This window comes from Pterocles gutturalis, unplaced genomic scaffold, assembly GCF_000699245.1.
Source record: "Pterocles gutturalis isolate BGI_N339 unplaced genomic scaffold, ASM69924v1 scaffold15621, whole genome shotgun sequence".
Lineage (NCBI taxonomy): Eukaryota > Metazoa > Chordata > Aves > Pterocliformes > Pteroclidae > Pterocles > Pterocles gutturalis.
Window position 1 is genome coordinate 1 of NW_010105832.1, and position 18,733 is coordinate 18,733.

At 37.3% G+C, this 18,733-nt stretch overlaps 1 protein-coding gene across 1 annotated transcript in view; it reads right to left on the reverse strand.

Moving 5' to 3' along the window:
* Positions 1-2,476: 2,476 nt before the first annotated feature.
* VWA8 (von Willebrand factor A domain containing 8) overlaps positions 2,477-18,733 on the reverse strand; it is a gene marked incomplete at both ends in the record, with an annotated part of 133,752 nt that continues 117,495 nt past the window's right edge. The window contains 6 exons of the mRNA XM_010087550.1: positions 2,477-2,526; positions 3,922-4,080; positions 5,929-6,054; positions 12,021-12,129; positions 15,118-15,274; positions 16,021-16,129. Of these exons, the coding sequence (XP_010085852.1) occupies positions 2,477-2,526; positions 3,922-4,080; positions 5,929-6,054; positions 12,021-12,129; positions 15,118-15,274; positions 16,021-16,129 (710 nt within the window). The remainder of the gene's footprint in view (positions 2,527-3,921; positions 4,081-5,928; positions 6,055-12,020; positions 12,130-15,117; positions 15,275-16,020; positions 16,130-18,733) is intronic.

The window sequence follows — 18,733 nt, forward strand, 5'->3', positions numbered from 1 at the left end:
GGAGGTGCTCCAGGCCTCTGACCAATTTTATGGCTCTCCCCTGGACTCTCTCCAAGAGGTCCAGGTCTTTTTTATGTTCGAGTCCCCACATCTGAACACAGTACCCAGGTGGGGTCTCACGAGAGCAAAGGAGAGGGGGAGAATCACCTCCTTTGTCTTTTAATGCAGCCCAGGACACGGTTGGCTTTCTGGGCTGTAAGCGCACACTGCCGGCTCATGTTGAGCTTCTCATCCACCAATACCCCCAAGTCCTTCTCCTCAGAGCTGCTCTCTATCCATTCTCCACCCAGCCTGTATTTGTGCTTGGGATTGCATTGACCCACGTGCAGGACCTTGCACTTGGCCTTGTTAAATTTCATGAGGCTGGCACGGGCCCACGTCTCAAGCCCATCAAGGTCCCTCTGGATGGCATCCCTTCCCTCCAGTGTGTCCACCACACCACACAGCTTGGTGTCATCGGCAAACTTGCTGAGGGTGCACTCAAAGAGATATTTTAGCCTAATCATTGGATCATGGTAAGAATATGGTTCAAACATGACTAGCTAATAACTGCCTCTATTTGTGCTTGCTTTTGGGGATGACTTCAGTGGCCAGTGAAACATAAAGCCTCACGCTGTGTGCTGTCCTAGTCATCTCTGGTCTACTCTTGTAGATACTATGCTTAGAGAAAATCAAATCCCAGTCAGGCAGCACAGATGTGGAGGAAGAAAAATACTTTTCTTCTCTTGGGCAAAAGCAGCTCTGAAGTTGATAGAGCTCACGCTGGAGCTGGCCAGACTTGAATCAAGGGGCTGTAACTGGCCCCTCCTAAGTTCTCTATCCAGTGGATGAAGCCCTTAAAGGGAGGAGAGTTACCCCAGAGGCAATTGAAGTTGAACAGATGTAGAAGCTGATAACAACTTTTCTTCCTTGGTATGTCACTAAAATTTCCAGCATCTTCCTCATCACTGTTACATTAATTTGCCTTACAGCTCTCTTTAGCTCCGAGATTGTAAGGATAACATTACTATTCCCGTTTTACTATCATCAAAGAGCGGCAATTTTCACATCTAACAACTGCACATGGTTTTTTAAGTGTTTTTATAAGTGGTTAGTGGTAGTTAGAGAGGCACATTTACCATTACAACTAACTGCCTTTTGAGCTCTTTGCATGGCCAAATACAGTGTTTCATCTGTGTGCCGGGCAAAACACTGGCCAATAGCAGCTATTGCCAAGCAAAATATAATCATCTGTAATAGACACAGAGGGATTTGAAAAGTAATGAAACAGATTTTAAAATCCCAGAACTGAAGGCTGTTCTTAATGATTTTACTAATTCTTCAGTGTGGGCTGTCTGTCTGTCTACTTCTATATGTTATTCCTTTACCATGCACCTGAAGGTCACGTCTGGGTTCTCAGATATAGAGCTGCCCTGGAATTAAGGACAGCTGGTTATCCACCACTGCACTATATCTTTTTTTTCAGTGTCACCACCTTCCAAGCCACTGTCTTCTGTTGTGTAAATGTGAAATAAATCGTTGTTCATAACAAGAGCAGAATGCCTGTAGTAGAACAGAATGAAAAACTGTTCCCTAGTCACCATTTCCATTTTACTCAAGATTTTTATCATCTCCTTGATTTTCATCTCCTCCAAACTGAGCAGCTCTGGCCTTCTTAGCCATTGCTTGTAGAGACGTACTTCCACACCCTTTGTAATCTTTGTCACCCTCTCTTCTTTTTCAGCTCTACAAGAACTTTTGTGAGATGGAGGACCAAAGTTACATGCATTACTCCTGATGTGAATGCACTATGGAAGTTTACATTGACATTCTGCTTTATTCTCTGTTCTTTTGCTAATAAGTCTCTAACATTCAATTAGCTTTTTTGACAGCTGGTGGGCAGTGAGTGCTCAAAGAAGCATACAGCATAATTACAAGATTTCTTTGTTGAGCACTAATATATAGCTGAGAGTGAGCACCATCAGATAGCCGAGACGTCCTCACTGTGTATTTGAAATCAGAATAGTTTTCTCCCATCTGCAGCACTTTACATTTAATAGCACTGAATACCATCTACTATTTTATTTCCCAGTCACCATTCATGGTCCTTCTTCAACTTCTTGCAGCTGGATTTTCCCTTTTGTTTTCACAAATAACTTCGTACCACCAGCAAATTTTTTCACCTCACTATTCATCCCCTTTTACTTAAGATGACTTAAGAATATACAGAATGACATAACAACATGGCTCTGGCACAAATCCCAACACAGTTCCACCAGTGACACAGTTCTTCACTTCTTCACTCTAAAAAATGATGACTCAGCCTGTTTTCTGTACTTTTAGCAGTAGTTAATTCATCTGAAGGCTCTCCCCTTCATCCCCAAAGCTGCATCATTTCTCCCTGAGCCTCAGGTGAGGGACTCTGTCAAATGCGTAAGGAGACTCTATCAATCAACCTTGCTTGTCACATACTCGGAGACTCTTCAGAATGCATTACTTCCCTTTACAAAACCCATGCTGGCTATACCCTAATATGTCATATTTATCCTTGTGTCCACTACTTCTATTTTGTCTTCCTTTGTGGATGATCCTGCATTTGGCCATACTAATATGCGTGTTCCTCAGATATGCCTGGTTCACCAAGCTACACAAATTGTGTTGTATAATTACATGCCCCTGTTAATATTTGTCATTAACTTTTCTATTAGCAGTGAGCATGAGATACATGAGCAGCTGAACCAATAAACCCCTCATTTCCCATGATTTTCTTAATTACAGTTGAGTTCCCACATGGCTTCTCTGGGCTAAGGTCTAAGCTTTTGGTCACAGCATTTTCCTCCAACAAGAATACAGAGCTTCACTCTCTACCTGGCCTATTTCCATGACATTTGCAAGAATTTAGTGTCTTTGGGTACAAAACCACGGTTTCAAATCTGTCTGAAATTGTGCAACATACTCTGTTTAACCATGTTTAAAGGGAAGAAGGCATTACTGCCAGAGAGTATGGTAGCACATGCCTCGTTTCCTTAGGAAAGTAAGCTAAAAACATAATGCCTGTCTCCTTTCTATATTCTTTTCCCCAACAAATGGAGGTCTGCATGATTGTGCTTTACAAACATTCTAGCAGTACGTGCCTCTGCATGGCCTGGTTTTGTACAGTAGATTCTACAGAAGAACAGTAATCTGTAGGATTGTGCTGTTGGAGGAACAACATGAAGGAGACCTGTCTGAATTGATGTGGGCTAAGTTTTTTATGAATTCTGTAAGGAGATTTTACATTTTGTTCAGTCTTATGTTTGAGAAGCTCTTCAGTAAAGGCATTGGACATCTTTATTCTTCCATTAAACACTGAGTTTGTCAATAACTGGCCATTCCTGTCATTTTTAAGGTTAAAGAAACATACCCTAGACCTTGTTTAGTCTTACTGAGACAAAAAAGTGTATAAAATTTATTTACATTTCCTTTGCAGGCTACCATTTTGGAGCCTGCATTTGGAACCTAATATCTTTCAGTACAAGAAATTATTTTCTTGCTTTCAGGTAACTGGAAGAGAACACAAGTAAAGAACAAAGAAGTTTGGTCTTTTCCTGTGACAAAGTACTGCTGTCTGTACTCTGGACAAATGGAAAGGCAGGACGCCTTTGCATGTCCTGAAGCTTATATTTATTTGTGTTCTGTAAGCATAAGCACTTCTGCTCAAAGAAACAAATAAAAAGATAAATACAGAAAAAGGCAGCAAATTTCACTTCCCTGCTGAAGCATGTAATGTTTCTTATCCATTCACTAGTATTATTTTTCAGGCTGTTAGAAATAGATTAATGTCTTTATTCCCTTGCAGGAATGAATAATGTTCTTTGGCTAGACTGACTGCTGAAACACCTTTTCCACTGCTCCACACAGCCTGTGCAATAACCACAAAGCTCCAAGCCCAGCTGTAATTACCTTGAATTTGTGCTCATAATTCTCAAAAGCTTCCATGACCATGCAGACAGCCTCCATGGAGCGTTCCAGTCGTCCATCCACCCCATTAAAGCGGTACATGCTACCCGAAACATCCACCACCAGGCGCAAGCGTTTAGGTTTCTGCTGGGGGCTCCCAGGCTGTAAGGGAAAAAATAGCAGAAAAAAAAACAATATAAATGGGAAAGCTAAACATCAGTAATGATAAAACATTTCAGAAAGAGAAACCAACACACTGCGAAGCAAGGAACTTTTATCCAGCAAAAACTGTTTATTTAGAAAAAAAAGAACAAAAACATTTTAACGTTTTTTCTAACTGTTTCAAACCAGTTACTTGACAGATACTTCAACTCAGTCTTTCCCCCCACCTTCAAGGAAACAAAATACCTCAAAAAATTCCACACATGCTTGTCAGGAAAATAATTTTTTCTGTCTCAGTTTTGATTCTTAACATTTTATTTCAATAAAGAGACACTCAGATTTGCTCTTTCTGCCAAGGCTTATAATGGAAATGCTTTTCCTTGGCTTATGGTACTAACAGGGACCTGTATAAGACGGTAAAAACTTGTCTGCTGAGGTTAATAACATTCCAAAAATATTTGAAAACTTCATCTAGTTTCTTCTTTATTCTGATGCTGAAACCATTATTTTTTCCTGAAAACAATCCCCATATGTTTTAACAATTTTTGGCACAGTACATTCAAGGGAGGTGTTTTATTTAGTGTGCAATGAGATTAGTCTGGATTGAAGTATAAGGCTATTAAAGACAATCTAGCAAAAAACCAGTCATATTAAAACCAAATAAATAAAATATTTCTTTTAGCTGTAAAGAGTTGCAAGAATTTGTGTGCTTTATGCTTTTAATCATTCTTTTAATGGACTGTGGCATCTCTGTCCTCCCAAAAACAAAGGGAGAGAGAGGGTCCATTAAATCCTACATTTATTTTGGTTTTTATTCAAAAATTAAAGGTGTCCTTTTTTTTCCTAATTGAACTATTTTTACAAAGCCTTAAAATTGATACATGGAATAAATACATTTTGAAAAACATGATAAATGAAGATCTAATCACTTTTCCCATATTGATCTTTCACACAGTGCCAAGTTCCATAAACTGTTCAAAGCAACAGACATCAGGTCCAAGTAGCATAAAAAATAATACCAGGGTTTCATCAGATGCGGGTAGCTGACATGTAAAAAGATGTTCTACTCAACTATTAAAAAAAAATTATTATTCGTGTAGTTAAAAATTGCAATCTGTCATTAAGTATTACTGTTAAATATTATGGACTATCCCTACCAGTTTTGGCCAGGTTTTGTTGGTCTGATTCAAGTGGTTTCTCTGTTGGTGACTCACATAATGTCTCACATAATAACCATAATGTCTTCTAAGGAATGGCTGAATTGAGCCATAGGACGGACAACTTTAATAGTATCTTAATGGGTTTTCCTCACACTTTTTTTCACATTATAATTTTTATTGTTGTAAATCTGAGAATCTGTGGAAGTTGAAATTCTTTGCATATCATGGAATAAAGAGAAGTCATTTGTAAAACACTATTTTTTATTTAAATTTCCTAAGGTATCAGGGTATTTCTTAACAAAAATTAAATTAAATTAAACTAGTGAGAAAATATTTTCCTTTTTCTTAGAAAAACAAACAAGTGTTTTCTGCTAATTGACTTCAGCTCATTAAAATATAAGATAAGAACATAAAAACTGTTGCATTGAATCAAACCAAAACACTGCCTAGGTCAGCATCCTATCTCTGAGAGTGGCCAACAGATAATAAGTATGGAAGAGGTAAAGCAAATTTTCCATCCTGTGGTTGCCCCTGTACCAGGGACTTCCCAAGCCAGAGATGATTCTTCTGAGCTTCTCATCCCTGTAACTTACTCAAACTCCAAACAGAGATGTTGTACAACCACTATAAAACCAGCAAACCATTTAAGCTTTTCCCCACCTTTCTCTTCTACTTTTTGGATACTTACTTGTGGCTCAAGTTCTCCCCGTCGTTTATATATGGCTTTTTCTCCTGTCAGTCCATCAATGATTTTGGCATCATCTAGCTCTCCAACAGCTTGGTGTCTCAGCCATTGTCTTTCCTTACCCTTGGCCTATAACAGAAAAGAAACCTTAATTCACTCAGTGAAGTGATTGTATGTTTAAGATCTGATGAACATGACATAAGCATGAATTTTCTTTGCAATGATGTGATAGTTTTAGTACAAGTCGAAGGAAACCAAATGTATTTTCATGGCTGTCCTGTTCTTTTTCTCTGAAAGAAAAAATTAACACTGACAAATAACATGTTCCTTCTGTAATTTTGTGTTTTTAAATTTATTTCATATACGGGACTTTAACTGTGGACTGCAGAAATGTTAACATTTTTTCTTGCAAATATACTGGAAATCTGTGTAACAAGCCTGTGCAGAAATAGATAAAACCAGAGGGACATGCATAACTGACCATTTGTTATGTGTTCTCCATCCAAGCAGTGCAAGAAAAAAACATTGGATGACTTAAAGGTAAAACTAAGTAGTATTCACCTTAGGTAATGGTAAGTGGTTTCTTTTAAAATAATATTAACAATAAACTATTTTTCTATTTTAAAATACCTTGAAAACTGCAATACTCAAGAGACAGTCCACTAAATGCTTCTTTTCTTTTATTTAAAAGGACACTGGTTATCTACAGCCTGACTTGATGAAGATGCATTACAATCCAAGAACTCAAATATTCATGGAACTCCTGTACATAGAAGCAAGCAGTTAAGATTGAAGACTCAAGTGTTTTAATATTATAAGCAACATATTTAAGAATGTTTTCAAAGGATAGCTACATCATGGCTCATAATATATAAAATCCATCTAAAGACAGTAAAGTCTGCACAGATGGGTTTCATGGTTTATTTCATTTCTGCTTAAATCTTCAGGTTGAAGTTGCTCATCCTAGTAGTAAGCCCAGCAAGGAAAGATTTTAAATTTATATATGTATAGTGCTTTTGCACTCTCAGCAAATTGCTGGTCAGCAGCTGGAAGAAAATCAAATATCCAGCAGGACACAAACTGCCTTGCCCATTGGTTCTCAGGAATGAAAATCAGTTGCTCCCTGATGAGCAGGAAGTGTTACATTACAAATCCCCAGTAAACTGCAGGCCTGGGATTTGAGAGGATGAATCTTTATAATTTTGAACAGTCTGAGCAGTCAGATGACGGCTTCTTAAGGCTCAGAGAATCCTTGATTTTGCTTTGGCCAAAATCTATGAGTTTTTCTTTTTGATGTGCATGGAAGAAGGAGTTCTAAACTACTGTCTATGGCCTATAGTTAAGACTTAAGGACTACTTGCCTATGAAAATAAGTGGGCAGAAAGAGTACAAAGACACAAGGAAAATGTTTTGATTAATTACTTCTACAGTATAGAATTTATATAACTGTGACAAACACAGTTTTTTTTTAGTTAGGTAGTGTCAAAAGCTTTACAGATGCTTCCTGATGGGAGGCAAAAACAATGCCAATACATGGAAACATCAGCCTTTTAGGAAATCCCAGAAGGGGAAAGTGCAAATTCTTACATTGTGAATTCAGTCAGTTGTGCCCTCTGATACATTTTCATGGTGCTACAGTTAACCTAGCTTTAACCTACTTCAGCAGTGGGGCATCTATGAGTTTGTTTGCACCACCAACTAGGAGTTTCCACTATTATTAAATACTCTTGGGATGAAATGTGAAGTTCCTTCTTCCATAGGATCATCAATTCCTTTGTTCCCCAGAGAGTCATGTAACAGCGCAAAAAGATACCTGCAAATTCCAAGTGACCTCTACATGCTCCACCAAAATGTCACGCTATAGGAGCTTTCCTGATGTGAAATACACAGTAGGATAACCCATGGCAAATTTCAACAACACTCCAACTAAACATTAAAAAAATGCTCCTGGAGGCAACATGCTGCCGAGTGAGCAGAGCCTGTCTGCAATGAATCATGCACCTTTCAAGATGATGCTGATGAAATGACTTTGTTCCTAGTCATCTTAGCCACTATAAGTACTGGAACAGAGGTAGATCCTTAACACTTCCTTAGGACTTCTGTTTTGTCAAATTTTTGTTATTTGCTTCCTTTCAGCAGGCAGGAGGGACAAACAACAGATTATAAAGTTTGGGCTTCATTGAGCAAATTCTCAACTAGTTTCATGACTGTTTTAATTGATCATGCTTTAGCTTTGTGGGTATTTTCTGTTCAAGGAACAGCAGTGTGAGAAGCAAATTGCTTTAAACTTATGGACATAGTTAAAAACCATTGAATACCTTTTGAAGCTTAGGCAACAAAAGCCAGTACTTGAGTTGAAATTTTATTGGAGAAACACAGAGTTGACATTCCCTCCTAAAACAGGAAAGAATGCCAACAAAATCTGACCTAACCTCTTTCCAAAACTTACCATCTGCCTCTCCCATGCAGAATTCATAAGAATTTATTTCATTTTATAAAAACTGAAAAAAAATCCCCTTAAGCATGTGTATTATACAATGCACATATATATTACAGAAAAGCTTCAAAGCATTTTCAATATATAATTTTCACTATATTCTTTGCTTAAAAGCAAAATAAGTTTAAAAGTATTCACAATATATACCCTGTTTTGATATTTTACTAGAAAGGGCATACAACCCATTACTATTGCAATAAGCTGTGACCATACCGAAGACAAAATATTCCATACATATTCATTGTGTTGCTTTTGAAATTAGAAAAATGAGCTAGATACCATATCTTATCAGCATGGCAATGGCTGATCACAATACACCACTGCAGGAATTCTTTTAACTGTGTCCTGGGTTAAGCAGAGACAGAGTTAAACTTTCTTCATAATAGCTAGCAAGAGGCTGTGTTTTGGATTTGTGCTCAGAAGAAAGCTGATAAGAAGCGATGTTTTGTGCTGCTGCCAAGGTTGGCAGACGAGGGAGGAAACACAGCTCGGTTACTAGCCTAGGATCTGATCTCAGGTTCAGATTGAGACTCAGAATAGCCAATAATCTATTCCATAACATACACGTCATGCCCAGTATATAGGTGAGGACCCTCTGGAAGATCGTCCCTTTTTGTTCTGGGTCCCTTTAGTTTCCGGATCTCTCTTGGCTCCAGATCATCTCGCCCCAGGTGGCCGCTCTCTCAAGGCCTTTCCCCCCCACACCCCGGTCAGCTCTCGGTCTGGGATGCTCAGCCTGTTATCTCCGTTCCGTGAGTGCCTCCAGGAGTGGTGCACCCCCTGCCTGGGCGAATCGTGAGTGTAGTTTCGGGACTCTCCCTGCTCCGGGATCGTCAGCTGGGAACAGGCTGAGCCTTTGGTCATCAGGTGGGGGGGCAGTATCACTGGGTATCCCTCATTTGTACATTTGTATATAGTATTATTTTCAATATTATTGTAGTTTAGTTATTAAATTGTCCTTATCTCAACCCACTAGTCCTTTTTTCCCTTTACCCCTTTAACTTTCTCCCCTATCCTCGGCTGGGGGGGCGATTGTGTGAGTGGGTGTGTGGTTTTGGCCCCCAGCCAAGGGCTAACCCATCACAAACTGAAAGATATCAAAGGCATATTTACAAAAAAACACACAAAGTGTAACTGTGATGTCTGTAAATATCACAGAAAAAGTTGTGTATAGGAAGTGACTACATCTAAATATATAAGTTGCAATGGTATAGGATGGTATGAAATACTCCCAGTTGTGGTCTGCATTTGTTTCTGGGAAAATGTTATGCATATGTTCCCTTAGCTGCTGAAATCAGAAAACTACTGCTGAGGGGGCACAGAGTTTTTTGCATCGTCAGCTCTCTGAGGCATGTTTATTACAGGGCTGCCACTATTTTATTCTTGCTGCTATGACCAGACAGTTCCCACACAGTCTAAATTAGTGACTCAGGCTCAGCTCTGCCCAGTTTAAATGCAGGTGCCTAAACGATGCTCAGAAGCTACAGGGACAGCCGCCCCAGATTCCCTCTGTAATAATCAATAAAAAGAGAAATACTTTCTGGAAGGCAAGTCATCCAAAATCTAAAAAGACCTTTCTGAGTCACTGACTGATCATAAGCTTTTGAATCTGAAGTTCAGATAGACAAGCATTACTCAGGAGTTGGTCAGCATTAGGAGAGAGAAGAAAGCTCATCATTGACTGGATTCCCTGGACTTCTGGCTTTGCTACTTCTGCAGAAGTTAAACAACAACTCAGAATGTTTTGCTAATGTTGTTCAAAGAGCTGGCAGAGATCAGTGAGTTATGCAAGGTAAAATGAACAACAAAATTACATTCTCAGACTGTATTTATGTGTCACTTTCAAGGATGAGCCTATTCCAAACATCTCTTTCTGCAGCAACTAATTTTTGTGAGCCATTGACAACTGGACGTGAATCCCAGACTCTTGATTCTTGGGATGTAAAATTGAATCAAAGGAACATATTTTTTTAAAAAAAATCCACAAACCTAACAATAAGAAGGCATATGTTGAAAAGAAAATCCAGGTTAAATAAACATGGAAAATATACTTCCATTATGTGAACATTGAGCTTGAACAAAGCAAACGCAAAGCATTTTTAAAAAGCCAAAAGTGTTCTCTGCTGAGAAGGTAATTTGGGATTTTCACAAAGTTAAAAACACACAGACATCTCAGCTGCAAAGTTTACTGCAATTGACTGTGCCATTGACTTCTTATTTGAAAAATGAGGAATGTCTGACTGATAACAGAAAGAAAACAGTTTGAGCTAAGAATCCATGGTGTACACAGGACTATACAGAAAAAAGGGGAGCCAGAGGCATAGTCCTTCATGAGGACTGAATGACTTACCATGCCGAAGAATTCAAATAATTTTTTTTTTCTCAAAAAGATAACGTGAAATGTGCTTGGACTCAGCTTCCCAATTAACAGCAAGCATTTTGCAACTAAGTAACTTCTGCTATCATTTATCTTCATTTTCCTAGTGCACCTTCTAATAAAAAAACCTATCAAAATCTTTATAAAAATTTATAAAGTTAAAAATTTGCTTTCAATATTGCTCTTATTCTATGAGCTAGCTTTTCCAAATTCTGAGTTTTTCATCATAAAGCACATTTACTAGCTTTGTGGTTAGCTGTTGCAGATTTTGCCAGGAAGTTAGCAAAATCTCACAAAATACTGAGGCTTATAAGACTTTGCCTTGATATTAAAATGACCTTTTTAACAAAGCAACAGCATATGTCTCATTATATTAAAGTATGTTATATTTTGATTATGATTAATGTGATCCCTGAATGTAAGAATTTTGTCTCCAAGGAATAGACAAGGCAGACTGAAAAAAGACTTCAAACTGAAGATTCACTTATTCACTTCACACCTAGAGTGTGCTTCCAATGGCATGTCTGCTAGAAACATGGTAAAAAAAAGCATGTAGATACAAATGATGTAGGAAAACCTGAGATTTATATCTAAAACTTTTCAACTGAAACCTGTCTTTAAAAGCTAAAAGTCTATGTCCTGAACCGAAACACATATTAGGTGCATGAATCACCTAATCATGACCATCTTACATGTTAATTATATGAAGAGCTCTCTGAATTGACACATTCATAATAAAACCAGTTAATGGTTCCCTGTGTATATATGTGATTATGGTAATATTGTCATAGTCACAATGGCTTAAAGACATAAATCAGGCAAAAAAGAATGTTATCTTTTTAACTTGCAATACCAGGGGATTGGATTTTCTGACCCAGGAGGAGTCTGTCTATCACACAAAATAATTTATTTCTATATTTCAGTTTTATTGCTGTAGTAAGGAGACAGATCAGACACAGAACAGTGACTAAATAATAGACTAAGTTATATGTATACCAGTGGTTGGTAGCCTTCAACAGCAATATTTTTCATCAGACATGTCAAAAGCTGTCTTTGAAATAGTAATATGAGACTGTTTTTCCTAGCCACGATTATAACTTGGATCTGCTTTTAGCCCTCAAAGGTATGATCGTCAGATGCCAACAGGATACTGGCAGGATAGTATTTGAGGCCTAATGTAATGAGCTCACCATATTCCTTTATCAGTGAATCTAAGATTACCTGAAGATTATCTAAGATGATGCGGAGTGACTGAACTTGACGTCGGACTGCTCCAGAGAACCTTTCATAAGTTGATGCATCATATTCACTCATCTGAATCTCTTTCAATCTAAGGCAAAGAAGAAGGAGCTAAGAACAGTTTAGGAAACAAGCATATAATCCATTTAGATATGTAAATTATGAGTTTATTTATTCAATAACAGGGAAATTCAGACTGTAATAACCAGACACAAGAGACAAATCAAAGAAGTGGCTGCCGCTTTTGTGCATTTTTGACAAGACAGTGATCACCAATGTCTACAGGGATTGCATCACATTAAAACATTAAAGTTACTAATCCTTTGTCTCGCTCCTAATCTGCTTTAATCTTTGGGAAGTAAACTAGATGTTGTGAAAACTGTGATCAAATTCTAAAGGTTTTATTGGCTCAGGTGTTGCTATCTTTACACAAAAGGATCATAAGTGTCTATTCATTACTTCACCGTCGGAGTATTTTAAACATATAATGATCCATGCTGTAACACAAAGGTTAAGTAAAGACACACTATAAAATCTGTCCTTGAAGATCTACAACTAGTAACTCTGTCTCAAATACCTATCTTTGTGCTTCATAAAATGATGAATCCTTGAAACAAAGAAGTTTTAAATGAACATTAACAAAAACGTGCTCCTCCACAAAAATGAGTCACGTCACTGTCCTGTTCAGATGCCTAACAGAGTGCAACATCTGTACCATAAAAACAGAGTTAAACCTGAGCTAAAACACATTGGTCTATCTGTGTACAGCTCTTTTCATGCAAGCACTTCATAACAGCATAACCTCACTCACACTGTTTTGAAAATACAGATTTTTAAATTAACTATGAATGGATAGTAAAGTGTGTATAGATTAGTTATATTTCTACTGACAAGTTTTTCAATACCATCGCAAGTTACTTGCCTGGAACATACAGTATACATGAGAATTTCTCATTATACTACCCCTTTAATGATAATATGAAAATCAAACGTCAAATCATTGCTGTCTTTAGTATGACTATGTCTTTTTCTATTTTGAATTTTGCATAGACATAGTCATTATAGCCAGCTAGCATTCATAAGAGGCACAAAAAGGAAACTTTCAGTGCTGTACACTTAATTTCATGGATCCTGCCTATGGAGTTCAGTATCTTCACATCAATGAAGAAAACATTTTGTTTCAAACAAAAAAACCCTTACATGCAGTTTTATTTTGTTAGACTACACCAATCCACAGTGAAAGCTGATTCAGAAAAATAACATGAAAAATACCGCATCCATTCAAGAGCAGTTGCTAACTTCTTTCTAGTGAAATAGGGCAATTTAAAATATTTTCCACTAGAAGTACTATCTAGCCAGGAAAGCAATCAATAGCTTTCATATTAAAATCTTCCCTTACAGATAATCATGTGTAAACAAAGCTGGGAAATCCGCAGTCTCCCTTATTTTTTTCTTCAACCTGAGGACTCCAACCTCCCTATTCCTAACTTTTATCTGTTAGTTCCCACAACTATCCAAGAAATACAGAACAATAATCCAAGTAAAATGTGGCTTCAGAATAGGCTACATTTACAGCTGGCATACGCCAGCTCACTGGTTTTAGCAGGACATGAATTGTTATCTCATGTACAGATACTCAGATTTTACAGGACACAGCTGCACCATTTCCACAACACGCAGCAGTATCCAGGAATGTCTTCTAACACTAACTCTGCAAACCACCATACAGGTAGGGAGAAACTCATTAAAGCATGCCATATGTATATATGTGCACATGCACAAAGAGATGTACAGTATCCAAGGCCATACATATAGATTGTTTCTATTATAATGCAACTGATTAAGCAATTTTGAAGAATGAGGATGTAGAAAAGGTTAAAAGTAGTCCTCCCCACCCATCCCCAGAAAGCACCAAGAAAAAAGACAAAACAAGCTTTGCCTTTCCCTTGAAAACAAAACCTTAAGTGACTATTTTTAATTTAAATTTCTGTATGTTGCTTGTATAAATTAATTCACCATTAAAAGGAATTTTGCCTTTCAGGGTCTTTACCTTTGAAGCACTGACATAACCCATACATTTTCTCAATCTTTATTAACTAGTAATGCTCTAACAGCATGTTAAATGCTCCAGGTACTTTAGTAATAAAAACATGATTTAAAAATAAATTTGAACTGAATTAAATAGATAAATTGCTGGTTTTAAATACAGTGATTCATGTCCAGTGTGTGCTCTACGCTTAACAGCCTCATTATTTATACATCGGTTGAAGCAAATGGCAATCTCACCTGCTCCTCATAGCACCCGCATTTGCCCCCTCTTGGGAATCACTTTGTTAATAGCAACAAAATGTGATATGATTAAGCTGCTTCTAAATTTATTTGCTCTGATCTTTAATCTGTGTCTAGTACTCTGTACTTTCAGACAGATACTCACATTGCAGTACGTCCTGAGCTGAAATGTACAAGTCATTTGGTATGACTTTGGCTTTTTTATGCAAACTACCAGAGTTTGACTTCAGAGTTCAGTTGGTGGAAGAAATTTGAATCTCTGTGCACAGTCTGGAAAATAGTTGATTAGTAACCATGCATTACACTAATGCTGGGAAGATCTGTGGTTTGTCTAAAAGTCTCTGCTGAGCTCTAACAGTTCAAATCATCTCTCCGTTTGGCTATAGGTCTTTCAAACAGAAGCACTTTGTTTGTAATGGTCCATTTCGAAAGACATTTGTTAGCTGATGAATTCCTAACAACATACAATCTGGATTCATTATAATTCAAAGAAATTTCCAGATGGTAGATCCCTTTTTAAAAAAGATCAATATTCACATCAGTCTCCTCATCCATCTAGTTACGTTTTACTCTACCAAATCATATAGTCATTTTAACAGTGTGGCTTAATTCAATAAAACATTCTATACATCTTGTCCAGAACAGTGAAACACATACTGGTAAGCTCTGTTAAATGATAATGATCAGGGTAAGGTAGTTGATAAATGCAGTTAAGAAAGAAAATTCTTTTTAGCCATCTTTTTCAAATTCTTTCAGGAAATGGAAGGGAAAATAAAGACTTTCACACTACCTCTGTTTAAAGGCCTTTTCACCCATCTCTCGAGCAGCTCTCTTAACCTCCTCAGGAACAGCATCCTTTTCAGCTTGAGATATTTGGTAAACCCTGTGGCCAGCATCCAGTCGATATGGCCCACCTTTGCCACCTAACCCAGCGGTGTCTCTACCCCCTAACATGATTGAGATAAAAAATAATTAAAAATATGCATTCAACAATAAGTAAGAATGCATTTTCTTTAAAGCTTCTGTTATGATATCTACAGATGTTCCAAAAAAATTACCAACAATCCACAGTAGAAATATTTCTTGCCAAAGATTTTCAAAACCAAGCAGCTACCACAGTAAAAAAAGAACACCCATGGAATTCTTGTTTTTATAGTCCCTTGAGACCAGATTCATAATGGTTTCCACCGTGTACAAAGAGGATTTTAGACCATGTAAGGTCTTGTACACCTCCTCAAAGCTCCTGGTCCTTAGAGCCATTCATTCAAAATCTCTCTTCTCCCAAAATGTACCACTTTATCAAGTGATCATTATCATGCTCTTTCAGAATTAGGAGGCACTTTGCCTATTCTGTGTGCCTCTTGCCTATACTACCTAAATTGCTGCGGCTACAGAGACATCTAAGAGAATGGCAGATGACTCAGCCTAGTTTCTATGGCTGCAATCTTCTGGTTCTCTATATGGACGATGGAAAGAAACTACAACAAAATGTAACTGAAGTAGAGAACCACTACATACAGTTGAAGTTAGACACTGCAGGTGCTTTTTTTCATTGTCAACAAAGCAACCCTCTACTGAGTAAAATAGCTCTAAGTAGAGGTGGGTCTTGTACAAATCCATTTTTGACTGGCACAGGATCTCTCTTAGACATCCTTCAGTGAAGCATTAAAAAAAAAAAAAAAGCATGAAAAACCTGTTCCACCAGCCCATGTATTTCCACCAACATGTGGCATGTTGTCTGGATCCACTTTTCCATGTTTGGGGGAACTGACATCCAAACCACTGTCCCTCTGAATGGTTATCTGTAAAATAAAAAAAATAGAGCTGTAAATCTCTCTTGTAGCAAGGAAAACCACTTTAACAACCTAACAATAACATATGAGGGTCCGCTGAAGAGCTGTAGGACCAGAATTAATTTAATAAATGTACCACCCCACCTGCTGAAGACAACATGATAAAGGAGAGTAAAAGAGGGCTCCTGAGTAGTGCATTAGACCCATACATCTAAGACTACTGCCACATCTGAACCACCCAGTGCTTTCAAATCTTACCCACACCAGAAAAGGGCTTACTGATAATTGCCAACATAATTCAAAATCCCCCTGTAGACAGGATCATCTGCAGTTTGAATGTTTCTCTTAGCATTGGCAACACCTGGCTGTACATCCATTCACAAATTTCAAGGACACCCAACTATGGCTCTGTGTTCTTTATTCATGGGCAGATTGATCTTCCTTTCGTGAACCAGGGACTAAAGAAACGACATGCTCTTCTCCAAGGTTTGTCAGTAATGGCTGGTTCAAATGACACTCATGTAATCCTTAACTTCCCGCCACGGCCACCTACCATGATGGGTTTTCTACACCTGTCCACTGCCTGTACTTTCCCCACTGATTCACCGCACAGCTGAACACCCAACAGATGTCAGATGGTCAGGGTCGAGTCACTTCAGGCTGGGGTTGGATTTAAGTGGGTGACTGAAGGTAAAAATACTTCTTCCTGTTACCAGCTCTGAGTCATGTAGTAGTGAATCAATGATTCATGTATGAACTTCAGTTACTAATCTTCTATAATTTAATGCCAGTTAATTTTTTTAATGAAACTTAATAACAGAGATGTAAAATTGATGTCTTTAACCTCTACAAATTACATTTCTTCTCATCTAACATAAAACATTTAATTCTCTGATGAATTTATGTGCCCCAATAACTACAATTTACTGCCTTTTCAGAAGTTTACTGGCATTATCACGGTTTTCACTAGAACTGTAGAGCAGTTTAATCCTTGAATACGCTGTCTTGCAGACTCAACTTGATGCTGCTATGAATTCCATACATGTTTTTGAACTGAAAACATATGCTCTAACTACAGTTTCTTGGCAGCTATTCAAAACATAATTTTCTTTCTCTTTATAGACTTTATATTAATTCAAAGAGGTACAATACGTCCTCTGTGAACCATGTTATTAGTGTAAAATCAAGACCTAATCTGATAAATTACATTAAATTAACATTTCTATAGGAAGAAAGGCACTTAACCACAATAGCATGTTACCCTTAGGGTTACACACATTTTTGGTTTAAAAGATTTCCTCCAAAATAAACAGTTCATTTTTGCATAACTGGTAGATTTTAAAACTGTCAGAAACACAGGTCAACAAAAATCACTGAACCTAGTTTAAAATAAAATCATAAAACCAAAACTGTAGTGTCAGCCTCACGAAGCAAAGCAAAACATTATTCTGTAAAGAGAAACAATAGAATGATGGAAAATCTGTTATGTTTTCATCCTTCTGGGTTCTTCCAAATTCTGCAAAAGGAAGCTCTATGAGGCAAACATAGCCATAGTAAGTGACGCAAATGCCATATTCTATTTTTTTCAAGTTTTTGTATTGACAAATTTCACTAAATATTTTGAAATACAAGCATTGTTTAAATTTTAAGTGAAAAGTTCTGTAGACAAAACAGCTTTGCTGCTCACATGTATTTCTCACATATAAGTTGTTCACAAATGATATTTTTAGTACATATGCAGTAACCAAGTTTCTAATACAAGACTACTTTACAATAGTGTTGATTTGATTAAAGCGGGAATTCATAACTTTGAAACAGCATGTGGTTAATAGAAAATCTTTAATTTTACAATGATTTGTGACTTTTTGTTCTTAAAAGGACAACAGAACATCCAACACTTGATTTCTATTAAAACTTTGAAAAAAATTGCCTGAGCGAGACAAGTTGTACAATCTATCATAGCTTAAGAATGTGACCTCATTCCTATTTTTTTTCACATAGGTAATAGGTTACTGGGTAAGTAATTGAAAATTTAAGGATACTAGAATGGAACACCACCAGCAAATGTGTAAATGTCGTGCCAGTGAATTGCAGCAGTTTCATTCATTTACTTGTTTTTAAGTAACATCTATGCACATAAAAGGTAGTAAAATTTTGCTACATTTCAATAATTTAACAACTAATTTTTATTAGCACTGGTTTGCTGAGGTAATTTTAAAAATTTACCATACACCTAGAAACTGTGTTGAATTAGCACACTGCAGAGTCCCGTTAAGAAAACCTTCTGGATATACTTTCCTGGTCTTTCTTTGAGCTCTTAGGTAATTGCATTAGTGACTTCAGGCTTTTCTCCTCCCCATCCCTGTCTCCATGGATGTGTTTCAAGGCAATTTTACAACCATTTCTCTCTGCTGTGAAGGTGATTCTTTCCCCTCTAGAACGTAAAAGTTAGATTAGCAGATATCTAGAATAGAACTGAAGATATATTTTAGGAAGACAATAAATCACTGAGTCTGGACATGAAAGCAGAGGCAGGTGAGGGAAAAATTGAAGAGAAAAACTTTTGGATGACAATACATTCTTCAGCATGACAGATATAAAGAGACAGAAGAG